Source organism: Anabas testudineus, chromosome 18 (assembly GCF_900324465.2).
Source record: "Anabas testudineus chromosome 18, fAnaTes1.2, whole genome shotgun sequence".
NCBI classification, from domain to species: Eukaryota; Metazoa; Chordata; class Actinopteri; order Anabantiformes; family Anabantidae; genus Anabas; species Anabas testudineus.
Window position 1 is genome coordinate 21,452,678 of NC_046627.1, and position 23,999 is coordinate 21,476,676.

General features: G+C 36.6%; 2 protein-coding genes and 2 long non-coding RNA genes across 5 annotated transcripts; 3 read left to right on the forward strand and 1 right to left on the reverse strand.

The window, feature by feature from the left end:
- Nucleotides 1–2,386: 2,386 nt before the first annotated feature.
- On the forward strand, nucleotides 2,387–11,506 carry LOC113157776. The gene is made up of 4 exons (XM_026353401.1): nucleotides 2,387–2,474; nucleotides 3,294–3,572; nucleotides 10,279–10,587; nucleotides 11,214–11,506. The coding sequence occupies exons 1-4, from the start codon at nucleotides 2,387–2,389 to the stop codon at nucleotides 11,504–11,506; spliced, it is 969 nt and encodes a 322-aa protein (XP_026209186.1).
- LOC113157553 lies at nucleotides 4,735–5,262 on the forward strand. 2 transcript variants are annotated; one of them, XR_003298501.1, is made up of 4 exons: nucleotides 4,735–4,751; nucleotides 4,860–4,933; nucleotides 5,068–5,118; nucleotides 5,193–5,262. It is a non-coding gene; the product is annotated as an uncharacterized LOC113157553 (long non-coding RNA). The 2 variants fall into 2 exon arrangements; XR_003298500.1 differs by lacking the exon at nucleotides 4,735–4,751 and having other exon boundaries at nucleotides 4,758–4,933.
- Nucleotides 11,507–11,749: 243 nt separating the features above from the next.
- LOC113157552 lies at nucleotides 11,750–12,396 on the forward strand. Its single transcript, XR_003298499.1, has 3 exons — nucleotides 11,750–11,994; nucleotides 12,136–12,188; nucleotides 12,309–12,396. It is a non-coding gene; the product is annotated as an uncharacterized LOC113157552 (long non-coding RNA).
- A 2,970-nt stretch (nucleotides 12,397–15,366) lies between these two features.
- LOC113157777 (CD48 antigen-like) lies at nucleotides 15,367–18,764 on the reverse strand. Its single transcript, XM_026353402.1, has 6 exons — nucleotides 18,686–18,764; nucleotides 17,277–17,486; nucleotides 17,079–17,189; nucleotides 16,522–16,806; nucleotides 16,214–16,330; nucleotides 15,367–15,416 (listed from the first exon to the last, which is right to left on the reverse strand). Exons 1-6 carry the CDS (start codon nucleotides 18,726–18,728, stop codon nucleotides 15,367–15,369), a joined length of 816 nt encoding a protein of 271 aa, XP_026209187.1. The 5' UTR covers nucleotides 18,729–18,764.
- Between the last annotated feature and the right edge of the window lie 5,235 nt (nucleotides 18,765–23,999).

Consider the following 23,999-nt stretch of genomic DNA (forward strand, 5'->3'; position numbering starts at 1 on the left):
GCTTCTTTCATAGCTTCATAATGCACTTGAAGTCCGGTTTTCTTCCATCTCCGCTCAGCTTTCCTACACTCAGCTTTACAACTACGAATGCTGACATCTATCCAAGGCTGTTTGTTGGTGTCTTTACGAGACACATTTGAAGTTTTTAAGGGAGCAGCAGCCTCTAGCGCAGAGGCACAATTATTGTTGAAAAGGCGGACGATATCATCAACATGTGATGTGCAAGAAATACCCTGCTTCAACACAGAGAAGGTGCTAGTGAATTTAGCTGCTGACTGGCTGTTAAATAGATGGCGTTTAACAGTAGATTTCTGAGGTACAGTGATTGGATGAAGACAAGTATCAAATAGGACACATTTATGATCAGAGATGGAGTCCTTTAACTCAATAGAATTTAGAGTCAAACCTAAAGTGAATATCAAGTCAAGGGTGTGGCCCTGGTTATGGGTCGGACCTTTGACATGTTGAACCAGGTTGAAAGATTCAGTAAGATTGATAAAATCATTTGCTAGAGTATTAGTATTATTGTCAATATGAAGGTTAAAGTCTCCAGCGATAATGACCTTATCATACCTCACAACAATGTCAGCAACAAACTGGGAAAACTCTGACAAAAAGTTACCATTAGCTTTTGGTGGGCGGTAGATGACAGTACAACATACAGGAACAGAGCAGTGGATAAGAAACGACAGAGCTTCAAAGCTGTGAACCTGTTTAAGTGATAGCATTGAGCATTTGAATTGATTTTTAAAGACCACAGCAACACCACCACCCCGACCACTTAATCTAGGGGAGGTGAAATAAATGAAATTAGGGGGACAGAGCTCCTGCAACTGGATAGATTCACCTATCCTCAGCCAGGTTTCATTTAAGAAAAAGAAGTCTAGATTCTGAGAGAGGATAAAGTCGTTTAAGAGAGATGTTTTGTTAGAGAGGGATCTAACATTTAGAAGACCAAGTCTTGTAGTAGGAGAACTAATATTAGTACTAGGGTTGGTCAGAGGCCTAACAAGATTAGAATAGTTTCTTTGTGCTGCTCTGTGACCTGTTTGCTGTCTGCCATTGATGATAACTGGAATAATATTGACACTGATTGGACCTTTGAGGGAGCTGGTGAAGTGCCTCACTGATGAGGAGTAACACCTGCTCCCCCCTTGATGATAACCTGTGACAGGTGTGTTGTCCAGAGGTGGTACAGAGTGGACAATACAGCTAGAGGAGAGAGAACTTAGGTTAGTGGGGATCACAGAACAGAGAGGGGAATTGAGGGGAGCAAATCCCTGAGGTGAAGGTAGGAGATGAGGATCTCCAGGTGGTAAAAGGAGGGACCGTCAGTCATGAGGAGTACACTGAATGGCGTGCTGTATATTAGCAGCGAGCATGCGGTTGCCATGACGGCTGGGATGCAAACCATCATTCCTGAAAAATGAGGGTCTATCCCAGAAGAGGTTAAAGTTGTCAATAAATCCAATATGCTGAGACATATTGGATTTATTAGGACAATATATATATAAAATATATATATAAAAATAGGATAATATATATATTTGGACAGTTTGTTAATTCATTAAGTGACCCAGAGACAACAGGTCACAATATTTAACATTTATATCATCTCATTAATATTATTAGGTCTAAGGAAATATACACTTGTAACTCCGTATATGTCAGTGTAATATTGACAAAACTCCCATTGTGGTGTCCTTGTTTGTTGCTTTGTCCCCCTTCTGTCATTATTATTTATGTCTCTGTTTTTGGAGCTGGTTTTGGTTACATACACAGAAGTTATCATATCATATATTTTATATTTGGGTAACTGGATTTAATTGTTTTTCTGTGGTTATTTATCTCCTCTACATGTGTCGTTCTGGTATATAGCTTCAAAACTTTAATGTTAAGTTGTTTTATCATATTAAGTTTCTTTTTATTTTTATGTCTGTTATCTCATTAGACCCCATCAGTAAGGAGCCTGATGTGACACTGAGTATATTAGCGTGTAAACCCAAACATCTGGTTGTTTTTTTTCTCTGTGTCTCTGCTCATTGAAGACAATCTGACACAAAGTCATAACACACATTTGACATTTCACAAACTTTGTTTGTTTTTTTTTGCTCATGTTTTTCAGATGTGGAAGCTTCCACTTGTCCATCTTCATCCATCATCCATAAAAATGTTGGAGACACTGTAGTGCTCTCATCATGTTTACCAACTGAAGGGGTCACAGTAGCAGCTTGGAAACATAGAGACACGGAAGTTGCAGACAAGGACCTAGGTGTAACCATTGCATTTAAAGACAGATTTTACCTGAACCCCACAGACTTTAGTTTAACAGTAAAGAGACTGACTCTTCAGGATTCTGGTAATTTCAGTTTTATCTCAGAGGTGAATGACAAACAAAGACCAACAGTCGTCATCACTGCCTCAGTTTCCTGTTCTTAGCACAGGAGTGGCACCCGGTGTGGTCTTCTGCTGCTGTAGGCCATCCGCCTCAAGGTTTGAGGTGTTGTGTGTTCAGAGATGCTCTTCTGCATACCTCGGTTGTAACAAGTGGTTATTTGAGCTACTGTTGCCTTTCTATCAGCTCGAACCAGTCTCGCCATTCTCCTCTGACCTCTGGCATCAACAAGGCATTTGCACCCACAGAACCTCTGCTCACTGGATATTTTCTCTTTTTCGAACCATTCCCTGTAAACCCTATATGGTTCTGTGTGAAAATCCCAGTAGATCAGTAGTTTCTGAAATGCTCAGATCAGCCTGTCTGGCACCAACAACCATGCCACATTCAAAGTCCCTTAAATCACTTTTCTTTATCCATTCTGATGCTTGGTTTGAACTGCAGCAGATCATCTTAACCATGTTTACATGCCTAAATGCATTGAGTTGCTACCATGTGATTGGCTGATTAGAAATTTGCATAAACGAGCAGTTGGACAGGTGTACGGAATAAAGTGGCCGGTGAGTGCATGTTAGTGTAATAAACTCCCATTGTGGTGTCCTTGTGTTTAGCTTCGGCTTAGCTTTCAGCTGTGTATAATAAGGAAAACAGTTTGTTGCTTTGTTCCCCTTCAGTCATTATTGTTTATATCTTTTTGTTTTTGGAGCTGGTTTTGGTTACACACACAAAAGTTATATATTTTTATATTTTATATTTGGGGTAACTGGATTTAATTGTTTTACTGTGGTTATTTATCTCCTCTACTTGTGTAGTTCTGGTATGTAGCTTCAAAACTTTAATATTAAGTGGTTTTATCATATTCAGTCTCTTTTTATTTTCATGTCTGTTATCTCATTAGACCCCATCACTAATGAGCCTGAAGTGACTGTTAATTCCACTTGGGATGATTCAAACAAATCCTGTACAGTTTTACTGGAGTGTAGTTCGACCTCTAACAGAAGTGTCACCTACAGCTGGTCTGTGAAGAACCAAACCCAGAGTGGAACCAGACTGAAGGTCAACATCAGACCAGAGGACGGAGAAACCACAGTTACCTGCACAATATCTGATCATGTCAGTGAGAAGTCAGCGTCCAAACCAGTGAATTGTAGCAACATCACTGACTCTGTACCTCCAGGTATGTGCAGAGAAGTGATTGTAGTTTATTAGTGTTTATTCTTTATGGTGATTTTCCTGCACAATATCTAATTTTGTCAGTCAGTAAAATTACAAGTGAAGTACACTAATAATGTCTGAACCACAATAAACCACAAAAAAAAGGTTTCTGCAGAGAATATATACATATGTACTGTATGCCTATATTATACTGTTCAGTCAAGTTGTATCATCATTTATATATTAATGCATTTCAAAAATTATTAAAGTCACTGATAATGAAATTATAAGAAAAAGAAATAATGATGAAATAAAAAATGTACTTAATTCTGAAACGTATGTAGATATTCATTATATGAATGATGATGAAGATGATTACATTTACATTTTAGTCATTTAGCAGACGCTTTTATCCAAAGCGACTTACAAGTCATTACAAGGTACAAAGGTAGGCAGGGTGAGCGTGAGGAGGTCTTGCCTAAGGACCCCTACTGGTGTTAGGCCACAGCTGGGATTTGAACCCCAGTCTCCCACATGGGAGGCGGTGATGTTACCACTACACTAACCAGCCGCCCCCATCTTCATCATCGTACATTCTGTATGTTTATGCAGTTTATGCAGTCAAATATGTTTGTATAATTTGTTGTGTATCTTTATTAATAATAATAATTGATCATCTTGGGAAAATAGTTGTTGGACAGCTGCCAGACAGTACATATTCGGTTTGGTGTCTTGTCCAAGGGCACCTCAACATGTAGCTTATGCCATCCCAAAGAATGTTTCTATAAAAAAGTTACATTTATTAGGGTTTTATTACTTAAAATGACTTAAAATCAGTGTTATATACAAGTAAATTTATCAACATTGTGTCTTATTACTATACCATGTTAAAATATTCAAACAGCACCATGGTCTCAATGACCAGAGCAACTGTTGTACCTTAACCCTAAGTGTTATATACAGTAAAGTACATTTATATGTACGTGTTTTATTGCAGTGTCCAGCTCTTTACTTTATGTTCTGTTGATTGTTGGACTGGTTGTTTTTGTGATGACTGCACTGCTGCTCTCGCTGCTTTACTACAAAAAGTCAGAAGGTCTTATTCATATTAATTCAGTAACACAGTGAATTAATGAAATTCAGCAGTGACTTAATGTGCAACATTTATTAAATGTCTTTTTACAGATACGTGTTGTAACAGGTGAGTGTCACACTCTCTTCATTCATCTCCATATTAAGATCAGCAATGAGCTTTCACTAGTTTTTACTAAGTACTGATGAAATACTTGAGTTTTTTATCACGTTTCAGACTAAAAACATCAAACACTCCAACAGTCAACCAGGGTGAAACTGAGCAGCCTGTGTACTCCTCTCTTCTCCACAGTCAGTCTTTCATCAAACAGCTTTAATACTTTAACTTCATTTCTAGTGAGATGTTTTTTGAAAATAAAGTTGCAAAAATAAAGTGATCACAAACATTTTAATTTCTCTTTGCCATATTTATCATTGATCTGCAGGTGATGGTTGTGTCTATGAAACAATAAGACGCCCTGAAGATGCTGAAAAAGGTATAAATGTTAAAACTGAGCTGTTTAAAAGCTCAGTAATTAAAATTTAATAAATGCTAAACTTTCCTTTTCAGATGAACAATCAGCTGTTTACAGTAATGTCATAACTCCATCAATCCCCCTCAACAAACATGACCGTCACAGTGAGGACACAAAATAAACATATCTACATTTTTAAAAGGTTCTTTGTGTTGTTATGTTGATGCAAGAACGAGAAGAAATCTCAATACAACAATAAACAGCAATATTCATGTAAGATTTTGTGTTTTACAAAAGGAAAAAAATAAAGAACACTTCGACCTGCAGCCAAGAGGAACTGAGCCTGTTCTTCATCATTCTACCAACTGAGCCGCTGCCTCTTCTGTCTGGTTTGGTTTCAGGTCCATAAAGAGAAGTGCAACATCAGCAAGAAAACAAGAGAAGCACGAACATCCACAGTCAGAGTCATCACACTTCTGTATTTAAATTTTTTTGCTGTGTTAATGTAACGTTATAGGTGTAATAGTTTTGGTATGTTACCCACATGTTTTACAGTTTTTGATGCTATTTACATTTACATTTAATCATTTAGCAGGCACTTTTATCCAAAGCGACTTACAAGTGAGGAACAAGACAAGCAAACAAAATCTAAGTCAAGAAGAAACAACATCAAAGCAAAGTGCTATCAAAAAAGTGTTTCTGTTTCAAGAGATGTGAGATCAAAAGAGTAGAAAAGTTGTTTTTTTTTTTCAAGTGCAAAGGAAGATGCAGAAGAGTTCTGTTTTTTAAAGATTGCAGGTGAGGTGGCTAAGCGTGCAGTGATAGGCAGCTCATGTTGTGTTGAGTTGAAGGTGTCTTTTTCTCGTACAGGCAGAGATGCGAGACAAGACAGTTGAGTCATCTGGCGGAAAAGACAGGAAGAGCTGTGTGTCATCTGCATAGCAGTGAAAGAAAAGCCATAAGAATGGATGATAGAGCCTAGAGAAGAAGTATAGATTGAAAAAAGAAGAGGACAGAGCACTGAGCTCTTTGATTAGCCGTGTTCCTCTTGTCATTTAACTTTTCATTTTAGTTTACACTTTTGTCCACTTGGTGGTGCCCTGTGGTTTTTCTCTCAGTTGCTCTCTGCCTAATGGTTTCTGTGGTTAAACATGATTGTATGCATAATGCACAGCTTGAGTGTGTTTAATGCATTTATTTTATTGTAAATCTTTGTGAAGTTAATTCTTTCTTTTGGCAATCGTGCTAAACAATACACACATGTTTTATCTTGTATCTAACTGATAGACGTGTTATTGTAAATATAGTCAACATCATATGGAAATGTGAACTTTTAAACTTATCTTACTTGTGTTTGAGACTTTTCCTGGGTTGGTGTAGGGTGTGTTTTTAAATAAGACCTTGTCTTGGTTCTGTTTAATGACTCATTTTTCTGTCGTTGTATCACTTCTTCTTTCAGATGAAATGTCAGCAAATGCTGATGTTACACTTGTGTTTCAGAATTTTAAATGGTCAGTGGGTTGGTTAGGTCTCACTGAATCTCTAAGGGTGTTTTAAATGGATATAAGGTAAATGATAGACTTTGAAATAGTAAATTTATAGGATGATGGTTTAAAAAGAAGTTGACTCATATAATCTACACTGTATTTTAATCAGGAAAAGGAAATTACCACCCACCCTGCATCTAATCAAATTAACCTTTAACAGCTTTATCAACTCACTAGTCTACAAACTAACTATAATTTTCACAATGTTCACATTTGTTGCGTAACTCATGTTTGCAGTCACGCTACTTTCTCACTGACTGACCAACAATGCGCCCTCAAAGTCAAACACTGAAAATGTAAAAAGTCACAGTTCCTATAAGTGTGAAAAACCTCACAAAAAGAATGTATGAGGCTTTTATTATTGGTTTTGTGACATTATTTTAAACTTGTGGATTTGGACAAAAGTGACAGACAGAAGTGTGAATGCATGTTTGCATACACAGTTGACACAGTGCACAGACCACCTCTGCAGGAAGACCACATTGCAACACACATGCGTTGTTTTACTTGGGCTCTCACTGATCTTTCTCTTTCTTTTTTTTGTTCACCATCGAAACCACATTGTTCCACTGCTAAGACACTGCAGTAGTCACAGGGGTTATGTTCGTGATATAGTCACTGTCACTCACTGTTCAGGTCAATAAGTCGATTAAAATCTTTCATAAACTATGTCTAAATGTGCTTATTGTAAGTCTGTTTCAAAGAAACCATTAAACTATCATAGCTTCTCTGCAATATCAATATGAACATTTGAGCATGAACATGAACATGTACAGATGAACATGAAGACAGATCACTGTGGATCCTTCACATTTAAATTTACAGCAGTGATAAGCATCGACACCTTTCTTTATCGAAGCACCATATATGTCTGAGATGACAGAGATAACCATTATCTTACTATTTGTGTATGTGACTTCCTTGTTCACAAGTCTGCATACCAAACTCAGATATTAGCTGTTGATAAAGATACATGTGATTCTAGACCTCACTATGCAGGCGCTGAAGGACACTGCAAAGAAAATGTGCTTCAATTTACTTAATGTGTGGAGAAAAATTTTACTTAGGAGGTAATACAGATAGGGCACTAATAAATTAATCTAGGTGCAAGTCCCACCCTGGAACAACTGGCTATTGATGCCCTGATAGTTTTTGTACAGGCACATAGCTGTCTATGCAGTCTGCTCCAGTAGCTCTTTGTCGGGTCACTTCTGACTGAAAGGTACCTGTGGGTGACACTAAATAAAAAAAGGACTTTTCCACAACCACAGGAAGTGTCTTCCAACATGGTTGTTTAAGAAATGAGAAGCTACTTACTGCATCAGTTTGAGTTAAATAACTTGTTCCCAGCTGAAAAACAATCACCATACATTAATTATCAAATGAAAGGTTCTTATCTATTTGCTTAGTTAAATCCAGCTAGTGACTGTTTTTAGTTTTTATCGGACAGACAGTATATTTACTTATTCCCTTACCAGGGAGACATCCTATCCATCCTACCAAACTAGTGAAACTTCCTTCAAGCCCCTTCTCTTTTATCAGACCTTTGCAACTCATTCTGAATGCTACTGTGTGTGTATGTTTCAACTTCCCTATGTTTATCCACACTAATCTACACCTTTCTTCAGTTTACTAGCCTACTCATTCTGTTTGACCTTTGACACTTCACATCTATATGTTTCAGTCAGCCATCTGAAAAACTTTTCTTATGAGCCTGCACATAGCCTGAGATCCTCTGGTAGAAATCTTCTGTATGTCCTTGATGTTAGAATGACAACTAGGGTAACAGAGCCCTTTCACAGTTCCCACAACTTACCTGAGGAAATAAGATCAGCTGACTTAGGAACATCTTTTGAATCTCTCCTTAAACATACCTCTACCAGCGAGCCTTTTTGGTGAGAGTTTATAGAAGTCACTTTAAGCGTTGATGTTTGTCTCATAGTAGAGCCTGTGTTTACTTTTCATCTTGCACTGAGGCCAAGCTGCTCTTCTTCCTGACAGAAACCTCCCCTCCCACCCTCTTATTTTTTTTTTACTTGTCACGACACAGTTTGATAAACGAGAAGAGGAAACAGACGTTGTTCCTCTCCGCACAGAGATGGTTGGTGGTCGGCGTCGTTGCCTGAGGTGCTTTTTCACATTAAGTGCTGTACTGCTTGTTGGAGTCTGTCTACTTGGTATGTATGACTTTTCTTATATGTTTCTAGATACTTATTGTTAAAACTGAAATAATTTTGTTCCTGCTGTGTTTCATCATGTTCTTAGAATAGAGCATGTAGGTCAAGATTGCAGAATTCATTTGATGTTTGTCTTCGTTGAAATAGGCTAATATTTTTTTTCTCTTGTGTTTTTGTAAATGCAAGATGACAACATGACTGAAAAGTCCACAGTAGATTCAGCCTGTAGTTGTAAAGCTAATAACAAACTGATGTCTTTATATCTTAAGTGAACCGAGATGTTGAATAATCATTGTGAAATTCATTCTAGTCACCAATGTCAAAAAAACATGATGTCTTCTGGTCTCTTTGTAGAAAAGTCATAATGTGCTTGTGGTTCTCAACATTTATTTCAAACTTAAACCCTCTTATTCATTTATTAATAACTTCATGAATACACAGACAGTTTTATGTTGTGGTTCCTTATTTGTGGACTTGTTTTGCATTTTTGTAAATCAGCAGATTTTCTGCTGCATCTGTCTGGAAATAGTGTAACTCAGGAATGGGTCATGCTTTGTGTTTCTCTTGTGTCCTCACTTTATTTTCTGATTCTGTTGGTCATACAGTTTACATTACAATTGTCCAGACAGGAACAGCACCGACAGAATATGTGCTGACGCAAAGGAACTACGTGTTAAACTGCTCTGTTCACAGCTACAGTCAAATTTACTACATCGTAAATGACACGTGGTTGAGCAGGCCTATCAGCAACCAGTGATCTAAATACTTAAAAATACTTTTGTTTCAGTTTAGATAAAACAGGACAGTAGAAACAAGTAACCATAGATTTCCTTGGTAGCACAGTATCAGCAGCTCTGACTGAAAGTGAAGAGCTCTGGCTAAAGGCAACTTTCTGAGGTCAGTGTCTGTGGGTGGACTGATTATTCTGTGGAAATGAAGTCAGAGGAACCTGTTCAGTCTTGAGCACTCATCAAGACCATTCAAAATAAAATATTAAACTTCCTGCATTTCCTACAACAATGGCACGAACCAAATCAATGAAACAATTAAACACATGACTTATATGTACCTCGTAGTATATGTAAATAATGTAGGTAAAATAAATGTATAACAGAATGATCATGTTGTATTATGTCATCAGATGTTATACAGTAGTATGTTATGTTGTAATTTAATTCATGTAATGTTGTTATTCTTTGTAATTATTGCACCAAATGATGCACCAAATATCTTAATTACAGTCATGTATGTTGTATTAACGTTATTCTGTGATCTACTTTTCTGTTCTGCTGTGTGTTATGTTAAATGAACATGTACAATTACACTGAGAAAATTAATACAGGTCATTTGTTTTTTTTTTCTCTCTCTCTCTGCACATTGAAGACAATCTGCCACAAAGTCATAAAACACATTTAACAATGACATGTCATTTGTTTTGTTTTGCTTGTGTGTTTCAGATGTGGAAGCCTCCACTTGTCCATCATCTTCATCCATCATCCATAAAAAAGTTGGAGACACTGTGAAGCTCTCATCATGTTTACCAACTGAAGGGGTCACATTAGCAACTTGGAAACATAGAGACACAGAAGTTGCAGACAAGGACCTAGGTGTAACCACTGCATTTAAAGACAGATTTGACCTGAACCGCACAGACTTTAGTTTAACAGTAAACAGACTGACTCTTCAAGATTCTGGTAATTTCAGTTTTATCTCAGACGTGAATGACAAACAAAGACCAACAGTCGTCATCACTCTGCAGGTTCATGGTGAGATTCATGGTTCATGACTAACCAAGAAACCTAATTATTGTTTAAAAATTTTGGTTTATAAATGTATTTCTTTTATGGTTTCATGGTGTGGTTTTATCAATCTGCAAGTTCATGGTGAGTTTCCTTAGTTATTTTCTTAATTAGGACAATTATATATTTGGACAATTAATCAAGTGATGCTGAGACGACATGTCACAATATTTAACATTTAAATCAGCTCATTAATGTTAAATGTCAGTGGTGTCTGATAGTAAAGCAAATTATACAAATTGTATTAGGTATAATGAAATATACAGTTGTAACTCCATATATGCCAGTATATTATTGTCAAAAGATTGTGGTGTCCTTGTGTTTAGCTTAACTTTTAGCTGTGTATAATTCTAACGAAAACAGTTTGTTGCTTTGTCCCCCTTCAGTCTTTATTATTTATGTCTCTGTTTTTGGAGCTGGTTTTGGTTACATAAACAAAAGTTATCATATATTTATATATTTTATATTAGGCTAAATGGATTTAATTGTTTTACTGTGGTTATTTATCTCCTCTACTTGTGTAGTTCTGGTATATAACTACAAAGCTTTAATATCAAGTTGACTTGACACTTTCTTTTTTTTATCTATGTTAGAGCCCATCACTAAGGAGCCTGATGTGACTGTTAATTCTACTTGGGATGATTCAAACAAATCCTGTACAGTTTTAGTGGAGTGTAGATCGACCTCTGACAGTGTCACCTACAGCTGGTCTGTGAAGAACAAAACTCAGAGTGGATCCAGACTGAAGGTCGACATCAGACCAGAGGACGGAGAAACCACAGTTACCTGCACAATATCTGATCATGTCAGTAAGAAGTCAGCGTCCAAACCAGTGAAGTGCAGCAACAACACTGACTCTGTTCTTCCTCCAGGTACGTGCAGATAAGTGATTGTTTTTTATTAGTGCTGATATGTTTGTGGTCTTTTGACCTATATGTAAATGGTTAAACTGCCATTCTATAGAAGACATTCACAAATAATATGAAAAAGTCAACAGTAGAATTATTACATCAGCTACAATCATGACAGTTTAATAAATCTATACATATTTCCAAATTAGGAATTATTATTTCTGCTATTTCCATAATGACATGTTGACATATGTCAGTGCTAGAATCTTAATATTATTATTTACACTATCAAAAAGTACAATATATGCATTTTACCAAATATTTTTGTTTTCCTGCTTTATATATAATCTTTTCTTCTATTTTCATATTTGGTGAATCAATGTCTCAATAATACTGGTGGTACCATCTTTTGCAGAGCAAGACTTTATTCTTATCCTGAGTGCGGCAGCTGGAGGTTGTTTGCTGATTGTGGTTATAGTCGGTATAATTGTGGGTGTTTGTCAATGCAAACAAAAGCCAGCAGGTGAGAAACTTTTCAGTGTATTCCATTTTTATTTACTTCACAACAAAGAGTGTCATTTTTAAACTTATTGATGACTGACATATTGCTTCAGCACCAGCTGCGTTACCTGATTTGCTTTTGCATTGTTTCTTTTGACACCAGGCAGTGACTCAAATGACCTCACTGTGTACGCTGATGTAGCTGAAATTGAAAGTGTAAGTCTACACTTAATTTCAATGTGTATAAACAGACATCACTTTTGGCAAACTGCCAGTTTAAAATGAATTATTAGTTTTTCATCTCTCTCTCTGATTTATCCACATGTTAACTTCTAGGGGACGTCCAACATGAAGCCGTGTTCGGTGTATGAAACCATTGATAACAGAGTTCAACCAGTCACACCAGTCACACCGGGGGTAAGGTCAAAATTTTTATCAACAAGTTCTTTAATTTCCTGCAGAAATAAAACAGACAAAGATATACAGTAAAACCAGCAATGATTTGTTTCTCTCATTTACAATTATTGTATGACACGGCACACTTTTATTGTTTTATGTCAAATTTTTTTCCTAAATAAAAAATCATTAAGTTATGTAAGCTTGTTGCAGTGTTGGAATATCTAACATATAACTACCCTGCTTAACATTTTCTGAACAGCTGTTGCTACAAATGGCAAGTAAAGTTTAAAGGTTGATACTAACGTGTTTGTTTTCAACATATTCTCTAATTTTGAGAGATCTTTAATGATAAAATTATACTTATAGGTCCTTGCATCTGATGTCTTTTTTTGTTTTCGTGTGTCACACATCTAGCCCCAGACTGTGTATGACAAAATCCAGTTCAGTCACTTGAGGACAACACCCTACCAAGAAATTTAATGCGAAGGAGAGGCTAACTACAGAATGTGCAGCTTACAATATCTGAATTGTCTCTGGAAGAAAAAACAATAAAAACTTGGATTATTTGATCAGAGCAATATTTCAGTTAAGATTCAGGAAAAAAAAACTGATAAATGTAGTATTTTTGCACCTTGGCTTTATCAGATTAAAAACAAGTGGCATTATATTTTGAGGTTACAAGCTATGCTCAAATGTATTATGTTTTATATTCTATAAATACAGAGATTACATTTTTACATTTTTTGAAGTTTTTAGTATCTTATTAAATATAAACATAAATGAATGTGTGAAAGTAATATTAAAATTTACTGTCATCACTGTAATTTGTGGTTATTTGGTTTCTGACTTTATTAGGGACACACTGTGTGGGATCAGCAGAAAAATAAAATGCAATGTATGATAAAACACAACATCTTAGGAGTAAAACAAGTAGCATTACACGTTGCATTAACAGATATATATGGGTTGATACTCTAGTGCTTTCTCAAGCTGCTTATATATATAGGCTGTGGACCTGGATGCATTTGACCAGATGATTGGAATTTTCATAAATGAAGGCAATTATCTGATCAAGACTGGTGTATCTTTTGCCCAGGAACAGACTATAAGATTTCAAAATGAATACATTGGATACAATATATTTGGTGATGATTAGCAAGCAAAGCTGTGATGTCCTTATAACTTAATCCAAGAAATAAAACTAAACTTATTCCTGCATTAGCATTATCACCTAAGAAGATACAAGGCCCACTTAATACTCTGATTTAGGCTAACATTGTTTTCCATGACTGAACAGGAAATACTTTCTAGTGCTTACCATCAGGGCTTCGTAATATACTGTGTGTGTTTGTGAGTACATCAAAATGACAACAACAGTGCTTTTTATGGGTTCACATAGTGTAAATAAATACTAACAATAAGGCTTCACAAACTCTCAGAAAAGACAACATGATACTAAAAAAATCATTATAGCAATAATGAATCATTTGTCAGACATTTTATAAATGAACCTATGGATAAATCTGAATAATACAAGTATCATAGTATTTTAATTCACAACGTACACATGTCATTTACAGAACTACTCTTAAGTAGTTAGTAGTGTGTCATATTATGTGTACATTTAAAATACACATTCAATTCTGTCATTCATGTGCTTTCACTTTCATTTTCAATTTTACTAATAAATTTTGTTATTTTTACTGATACTGCACACCTCAGCTATCTCAGTCATCGATTTTTATGGTCTGGTCACTCGGGTTTCTTGAGGCTTTTATGTCTAGCTGGCTGCAAGAAAGAGAGAAACACATGGTTATGTTTCTAAACCTATACACTGAGTTACCAGTCCTTGCTACACCAAGGATCAACAGGATCAAACACAAACAGGATCTTAGATTTATGATGAGGTCATGTTTATGCAGACATGTTTTCTGAACATGGCTGTATGAAATACATACCTTTTCTCATGCAGCGTTTTTTTCTGTTCTGTGGTAAAAACAAATAAAACAGTTAATATGAAGTATTATGTGCTTGACAATTACAACTCAGACATTTGACAGATATTTAGATATATTTAATAAGAGATTTCAAGTTGTCCACAAAATTAGCCACAGTATAATTGGTTCATTGGTAATTTTAATTACAAAGTCACTTCAGAACAATGCTTTTTCAGTTTGTTGTGTGGATTGGAGCAGAGTGTTTGACCATGTTTGACATTTTCTGGCCCAATGACCCTTTTTTCCTTTTCACCTCAACAGTAAAAGATGTGTGCCATACTTAGGCTAGAAGAGAGCAGTACATCCACAAACCTTTTGCAAGGCCTTTGCAGTATTAACACAACAACAAAATATAATTTCTCTACTGTAGCACCCAAATATTAGTGATTTTTAACACACACATACATATTATCATGTTTTAAACAATAAATAACAATTTTACTTCATAGAATACACTCTACTCTGCAATTACTTACAAAATGCAGTTTTAGTATTGCAAGCAGTTTGAAAAGAGAGCTTGCATCTAGCACCTAGTAAACTCATCATTAGTTATCAACTGTATTTTCATTTTGCTCCCAGTTGTATTTGTTTAACATCATTAAGTAAAATACTGAGGAGATTTTCTTGACTTTCCAGCAAAATGTTGTTAAGAAAGGTGATGCACACCCTACATTGTTTCAGTCGTACTGGGAGAGCTGTGCATGATGCCAACTCATGAGAAACAATTCATTCTGAGGCAGGTGAGGTACATGATCCAAATTAAGCTACTTATAATGGATGAAATCATTCTGTTATGTTTTAAGGAGGAGAGAGCTTCACAACCAAGCATTGAGTAAAACAACAGAAAGTCAGACCTGGCTTCCACATTGCAGCTGAAGTAAGGTAAAGATTTAGACTAACCAGGGTTTAGATATGGCCCACTTCCTTTCACTAGCATTGTCAACTACAGTGAGGAACAGAAGTATTTGAAAACCCTGCAATTTTGCAAATTTCCCCACTTAGAAACCATGGAAGGGTCCGAAATTCAAATTGTAGGTGCATTCCCACTCTGAGAGACAGAATAAAAAAGAAAATCCCAGGAATGAGATGGTTCAGAGTCACCTGATCCATCTCTAACTATAAGCTTTATTGAAAAGGAAAGTTTAAATGTAGTCTTAAATGTAGAGAGGGTGTCTGCATCCAGAACCTGAACTGGGAGCTGGTTCCACAGAAGAGGAGCTTGATAGCTAAAGGCTCTGCCTCCCATTCTACATCTGGAAACTCTAGGAACCTCAAGTAGACCTGCACTTTCAGTTCTGCTGGGAACTCAGAACTTTGACTGCAGCATTTTGGATTAACTGCAGGTTTTGTAAGGAGTTTTTGGGACATCCTATTAATAATGAATTACAATGAGAGATTTCTCACAGTGTTACTTGAGGCCAATACTAAGTCATCTAGGGTGAGAATGTGATTAGACATAGTGTCTCTGAGATTTTTAGGACCAAACAAAATAACCTCTGTCTTGTCTGAATTCATGGATCTAAAAAAAAATAAACAAATAAAAATGTTCAGTATAGTAAATTCACGTTATCAAAAAGTGGTCAGATAAACTAGGTTTTGGGGGGAGAACTATTAAATGATTTTCAACTCCATATTTCGGAACAAGTTCAAGAGTGTGATTAAAACAGTGAGTGGGTTTATTTACATTTTGTGAATTAAATGCAGTGTTGATGCAGTTATCATCAACATCTACATGGATATTAAAGTCACTTACTATGAAGACTTTATCTCCACTATCTGTTCTTTGGCACATCGAACAATATCAAACTTTCTGTCCAAAGGAACATTCTTTTTTTTTATACTTACCTCCAAAAACATGTATTATAGAAATCAGAAGTACATTTCCCATGAAAGCGCCTATGACAATGACAGCACAATATCTGTTTCTTGTCTCAGACCATCGTTGGTTGGTAGTCTTTTCATCTGAAACAATATTTAGACATACTCTATATTATTTTATGTATTGCGTAAAAGTTTGGCTTGATATATAACAACTGATGTTGTATTAATTTAATTAAATTTTATGTTTACCTTCTCATCTTATGTTGTCACACATTTAAAGAAAATATACATATTAATATACTGCTAATCAAATACCACAGAATAAACCTTACCTTCACATTTTGATGTAACAACACTTGAGGCTGTATCAATATTTCTGCTGGTGTTGCAGGTGACTTTAACAGTGTGCTCTGTGTTGTTAAGAAATGCTAACAAAAGCGCAGATTTGCCATCAGGAAGACTCGTGTTGAGGGTTGTAACACTGAGTGGTTCAATGTACCAAGAGAACTGAACACCTTCATCCAAAGAAGAACATTGCACCTTCACCAAACAACCACTTTTTGGAGATTCACGTGGGACCCATGTGTGTGTCTCTATGGTTGGTTTCTGGAGATGTTCTACAAAGATTTAAATTGGTGTTGTTGATTAGACATGTAAGTTTTTTCCAAAACTAGGAAACACCTGATTATCAATCTGTCTTAAAACATGAACCATTCAGAAGCAACATATTTGTTGAACTTGGTGATTATACAGTGAAATGTTACAATGTCATGAAATCATTGAAAATTAAAGGGAAGTTATATTTTTTTAAGGACTGTTTTAACACATGACTCAGGAATAAGTACTAAGTTGTGACACAACAAAAATTTGTGTCAGTCTTGCCACTTACGTTTCACTGTGAGCTCAATCTTGTTTTTGGTGGACTTTTTCTCAGTGTTAATGACATCTACATTGTAGACCATGGCATCCTTTGCGTTTAAATTATGAATCGCCAAATCACCTAATCAGCAAATCAACAAATGAATAACCACTAAAATACAATTATAACAATTTATTTACATAGATTTGATCTATCTTCTTATCTTACCTGAAGAGGTGTTGAGAGAAAGTCTGCCTTGATATTGATCGATGCGATCAATGTTTGCTTTCTCATTGTGATAGGTAGCAATTAAGGTGTTGTTGGAGAATATTGACCATTGAACTTTGGAGAGATTCCATGATGGGTCAGCTCCTGAAGGCAAAGTAATGTTTTCCCCCAAGTAGCCAAAGACCTCCTGGAGGGATTCACCCAATGCCACTATGAAAACAATATTAAAAAAAAGAAGGAAAGAAAAAAGATTCAGCCTCACTAGATCCAGTCTTTCAGAAACATCAGAAGGAAAGTACTTTACTGAAATAATCGATCTTTAAAATGTTTTTAAAGAATGACTTTTTTTTTCCTTCCTCAATTTAATCATGTCTGATGTTAAAGATTCAAGAATACCAAGAATATTTGATTGAAATACTGTAACAATAGTACAGTAAATTCATATAATAATATCAATAATAGATACTTTATTAAAACCCACTGGGAACTTCAAGTGAAGAGGCAAATTAATTTAAGGAGTCAAAGGTTTTGGGTTCAGTGTTCAGGGAAACTTCAACATGGAGCCAGGAAACAATGAATCAGGAATTAAAACACCAACAACCATGGCCTATACTCTACTGAGTGAAATGAGTGACAAGAATGTTACTATGTTCATTGTGTTCTTATTGTTTTTTTGTTGTTTTTTTTTGTGCTAGTATGCAATATTTGCTGATAAGTACTAAACACAGTATTGTACCTAATCATGTCCAAACCATGGAAATCCATTCAGATCTTTATCAATTTCATAATGGCACTAGAAGACAAATCAGCCACCAAGATTAGGAAGTTTTATCCATTCATATATAATTATAACTTCATACTGTTCTGTATATGTATATGTATATGTATATGTATATGTATATGTATATGTATATGTATATGTATATGTAATATATTCTGTCTAGTCTTCTGTCTTAAGTGACTAAAGTGGTGCCGACAGAATAACAATGCTATCTCTAAAGACATGGCTGTGTCATTTGACTACTGTGAATGTACTAATATTTTTTACACCACATATGTTAACACTTCCTATTTTTTTTTAACAATGCTCAACATAGCATATATGCTACACTTTTTACTGTTCTGACATTCAATGTATAAGCAAATGTCAAAAGTATAGGAGACCTGAATCGGTATAAATATATCAGTTTAAACATACATTTACACATGTATGTTTACATCTAAATAAATATATGCGTCAACTTTTTCAGTTTTAATGAAACCACCAGAGACGGCTCTGTCTTTCTACTTCTTCTGTCTTCAGAAGTGAATTTGATTCTAAATTGCAGCTTCAAGATGTTTTAATAGTTTAGCAAATCTTATTAGTTAAAGCTTATAATATTATATATTATATATAAACATTGACCTACCTTGGAGTAATGGAATAAGAAGGATTTTTCTTATCAGTATCATTTTAATGGTGTTACCATGAGGAAGAACACGAGTGTACTGACTTCCTTCCTTTTGTGCACAGTTCACAGTAACCATGACGTCGTCATCCTACGACACATACTAAATCTTTCGTTAATGCACCATCAACCATCCCATTTATCAGCCTCTATAATACAAAAGTTATTTTTACAAAAGGTCCCATTAGTTAGATTAACTTATTATCACAATGGGCTGAATAGTATTATTAATATTTTTATTATTTCCTATTTAGCACACTAGTATCCCTACCCAACATAATAGTTTAGGGTATTACTCTTTAGTTTTTATCTCTTCCAGCTGCTGTAGGTAAGGGGATTTGTTTAGCATGTATCTATAAAACAATGAAATTTCATTCATACTGACAAGCTTCACATAGACCTTTTTTTTGAGTCTCACTTCCTGCTTTACATGACGACAACACTACATCAAAAAGTCAATAGTGATTAACAGACAAATGACTTTGGATGACACTGTTTATTAAAACCCTTTCCATCAACTCAGAGTTAAAAAAAAAAAAAAAAACAGTAAGTAACAGGCTGTCACCAGCCCTGTCTGCTTCCCCCCCTGGACTCTGGATTTCGTTCTTCCCCCTCTGAACTTTTGGACTTTGTTACCTGTTTTCCCTGTGAGTGTTTTCCTGCCATCGGGCAGTGGTTTTTGTTTGTACTTTGATTCCCGATTTGTTACTTTGTTCTCCGCCAACTGGGTAGTTTTACGTTGTTACTTTGTCCTCGTGTTTCTGCCTCTTTTTGTAGTGTTTGTTGACACCCCCCTTAGTTTCCCTTGTTTTTGTACTTATCAGTAATAAATCCTGTATAAATCCCCCTCCTTAATTGTGACACAGGCTTGTGTTTCACTACAATAATCTTTAGAGAAAGGAGTTAGGAGCTTAGTTCAGTACAAAAAAATTTAAACATACTAACTTATTGTGGTTCCAGTTGGAGATGCGTGAATTGTGAAAACTGCTTTATATTCAATTCAATTCAATTCAATTCAGTTTTATTTGTATAGCGCCAATTTACACAGAAGTTAACAGAACTTATCTCAAGACACTTTACAGTGTAAGATTTAAGACCTTACAGAAAATATTTATACAAAAAATTATAGAGAAAACCTAACAATCCCATTTGAGCAAGCTTTAGGCAACAGTGGAGAGGAAAAACTCCCTTTAGAGGAAGAAACCTCCAGCAGAACCAGGCTCATAGTGGGCGGCCATCTGCCTCGACCGGTTGAGGTGAGTGGAAAGAGAAGAGAGAAAAGAACAGCAGGCAATAAAGACAACAACAAGCATCAAGAACATTGGGCAGATGAACTGGATTCTGGAGATGTACAACTCCAGGCTGAAGATACCTGCAGAAAAGTACAGAGAGAGGGAGACAGAGAGGAGGAAACACAACTAAAAGAGAGAGAAGACACAAAGTTAATGACATACAATGGTGGCATTTGCATTGATACAGGAGAAAGGAGAGAGGAGAGGAGCTCAGTTTATCAGTAGAGGTCCCCCAGCAGACTAAGCTATATCAGCAGAACTAAGAGATGGTTCAGAGTCACCTGATCCATCTCTAACTATAAGCTTTATAAAAAAGGAGGGTGTCTGCCTCCAGAACCTGAACTGGGACCTGGTTCCACAGGAGAGCAGCTTGGTAGCTAAAGGCTCTGCCTCCCATTCTACATTTGGAAACTCTAGGAACCACAAGTAAACCTGCAGTCTGAAAACGGAGATTTCTGCTGGAAAAATATGGAACTATGAGTTCTTTAAGATAAGATGGAGCTCGATTATTAATGAATTTATAAGTGAGGAGAAGAATTTTAAATTCAATTTAAAATTATTGTGATGATGTTTTTAATGATGGTGAGACATGAGCTCAAACATAACTGTGCCTACTCTTCCTATTTTCTTTAGGGTTTGACACATAATTAGAGGCTACTTCTATAAGAAACTGTGTGTGGTCAAGCTGCATTTTGTGTAATATGCAAAAAGCCCTGGGTTTGTGATGAAGAAAATTGGAAATAAAAGAGTCTGCCAAAAAAATATTTTATGGTTTTAAAATTCAACTTTGAACGCTCTTCTCTCTACAAGTTAAGTAACGAGGTTGCGATAGTACTTCAGCTGTAAAAATTCCAATAGACCAATATTGACGGTGAACCTGGGGCTTCTGTAGTGTTGGGGGTCTCAGAGACTGGAGCAGATCAAACCAAGATCAACCACCACACACATTAAACATTACATCAAGCTGTCAAAAAGAAGCAGGACTTAGATGATGAAGATTAAAACCAAGGTTAAAACATGTACCAGCAATGTTACTGAACACAAACTGCTCCAATATTCTTGACATGCATGTTATATTTGTTCTTAGTGTAGGTCATAAAATCTCATGTAAACAGGGAAAATAGTGAATGTCCATGTAATGCTCAGGGCACCAAGTCCATCCAGTGCTTTTACTAGAGAGTATATATGTGTACGTCTACTTTCAGTAAACTCTTCAGTGGAAATTCAGAAGCAGTTTCATCTGCTTTTAATTCAGTCAATGCATCCAGCTCATATGCAGAGAGCAAACACAAGGCGAGACCTATTTGTAGACTGTTTTGGTGCCTGTTTACAGCCTTTAAAGGTCAAGACAACAGCAAACAAGAAGTTCAAACAGGAAATGATAAGCAATGAGCGCAGACAACAGAGCTAAAAGAAGTTTCAGGAAGAAGGTCAGCGTACATCATTCCTGTACTCTCAGAACACGTTAGACTTTAGATTATATTTAGCACAGCCAATGGCACATATGTAGGTGTAACAATGCCATAGAAATCCTGCATGTATTACAAATGTGGCTAAGGTCAGTGTTCCTTCCTCTTTTTTATTAACTTGTATTACTAGTGAAGTACTACTAAAGATCACCCCCTCATTACCCTTTACGGGAACTAGAAGCAGAAGCAAAAGTATTGCTTTTTTTATACCCATGGCCATGTTGCTTTTTTTAGGAGTCATACTTAACAATAAATACAAATCATGAAAAGTAACTGTAAAATACCAGAAGGTATAAAAAGAGACCCTGAACGCCCTGAAATGAGCCCCTCCCTCGTCCTACACAGACGTCTCGGACTGCAGCTTCATGACAAACTTATGACTTTTGGGGTCGATGAACTCTTCGCCCAGGCGCAGGAAGGGGAGGGGCGTCACTGTGACAACCAAGGCGAAGTCCATGCGCCTCAGGGAGAAGACCTGGCCTTGGTGCAGAGACGCCGTCACTGGCTCCTCACTCACCAGCGCCCACTGGCGCCCCCTGCTGTTGTCCAGGTACTGAAGGGTTGGACTTGGGGTGAGGTAACGCTAGAGGAAAGCCTTTACACCGCGTTACAAATTATTACGCAAATTATATCTTTCTCTGATTTTTATAATTAGTCAATGCAAATGACAGTCAGTATAATTTTCAAGTCATCAACCATTAGTGTATAATTTGAATTTTATTGAACAAACCTCCTAATGATAATATTTTTTTCAGAAATAACAAACTGAAAACGCACTTACCAAATTATTATGCACAACAGTGTTAAAACATTTTATATGTTGTAAAGAACTGAAAATTGGCTTTTGTTGAATTTGCAGCATTAGGAGGTCATATTTACTGAAATCAAAAGCTATTTCAATCAAAAACATCCTAACAGGGCATGTTACATCTTAACATAGAACCCCTTCTTTGATATCACCTTTCTTGCATCCATTGAACTTGTGAGTTTTTGGACAGTTTCTGCTTGAATTTCTTTGCAGGATGTCAGAATAGCCTGCCAGAGCTGTTATTTTGAGGCAAACTGCCTCCCACCCTCATAGATCTTTTGCTTGAGGATGCTCCAAAGGTTCTTCATTGGGTTACATTTACATTTACATTAACATTTAGTCATTTAGCGGACGCTTTTATCCAAAGCTACTTACAAGTGAGGAACAATAATAAATTATATAATAATAAATTTATTTATAGAGCACTTTTCTAAACATATATTACAAAGTGCTTCACAAGACAGACAAGAAACACATGTAGCCCAACAAGATCACTTGAGCAAGCACTAGGCAAACAGTGGAGAGGAAAAGGAACAAGGCAAGCAAACAAAATCTAAGTCAAGAAGAAACAACATCAAAGCAAAGTGCTATCAAAAAAGTGTTTCTGTTTCAAGAGATGTGAGAACAAAAGAACATTTTTTTTTTTATTTATTTAAGTGCAAAGGAAGATGCAGAAGAGTTCTGTTTTCAGCAGTTTTTTAAAGATTGCAAGAGAGGTGGCTGAGCGTGCAGAGATAGGCAGCTCATTCCACCATCGTGGGATCGCTGAGCTGAACAGTTTTCTTTGGTGTCGACTGTGTGGTTCTGGTACTGCCAGACGACGTTCCCTGGTTGAGCGCAGTGGACGGGAGGGGATGTAGACCTGAATGATTGATTTGAGATAAGATGGAGCTGTGGAGTTGACCACTCTGTAGGCAAGAGACAGAGCTTTGAAATTGATCCTTGCAGCCACAGGAAGCCAGTGCAAAGATCTGAAGAGCGGTGTGACATGAGACCTTTTTGGTTGATCAAAAATGAGCTGTGCTGCTGCATTTTGGATCATCTGGAGGGGTTTGGTCGTGGATGCCGGTAAACCCATCAGTAATGCATTGCAGTAATCCAGGCGAGATAAGATCAACGCCTGTACAATGAGTTGGGTTATGTACTCCGTCAGATAGGGTCTGATCTTTGTGATATTGTGGAGGGCATCTCCACGACCTAGAGACTGTGGAAATGTGTCCCGTGAAGGTCAGATGATCATCAATGATGAACCCCAGGTTTCTGGCTGACTTAGTAGGGACAATCACCGCCGATCCAATGTTAATGTTGATGTTGTGTTGAGTTGAAGGTCTGGCAGGGAAGACTAGAAGTTCAGTTTTGGGAATGTTAAGTTGAAGGTGTCTTTTTCTCATCCAGGCAGAGATGCGAGATGAGACAGTTAAGTCATCTGGCGGAAAAGACAGGAAGAACTGTGTGTCATCTGCATAGCAGTGATAAGAAAGCCATGAGAATGGATGATAGAGCCTAGAGAAGAAGTATAGATTGAAAAAAGAAGAGGACCAAGGACTGAGCCCTGCGGTACACCGGTGGAGAAGTTATGAGAGTCAGAGACACGCCCCTGCCAGGAGACCTTAAAGTTTAGTTCGGATAAGTATGACCGAAGCCAGGCTAGAGCTGATCCAGAGACCAGGTCTGAGAGTGCAGTCATAAGAATCTGATGGTTCACA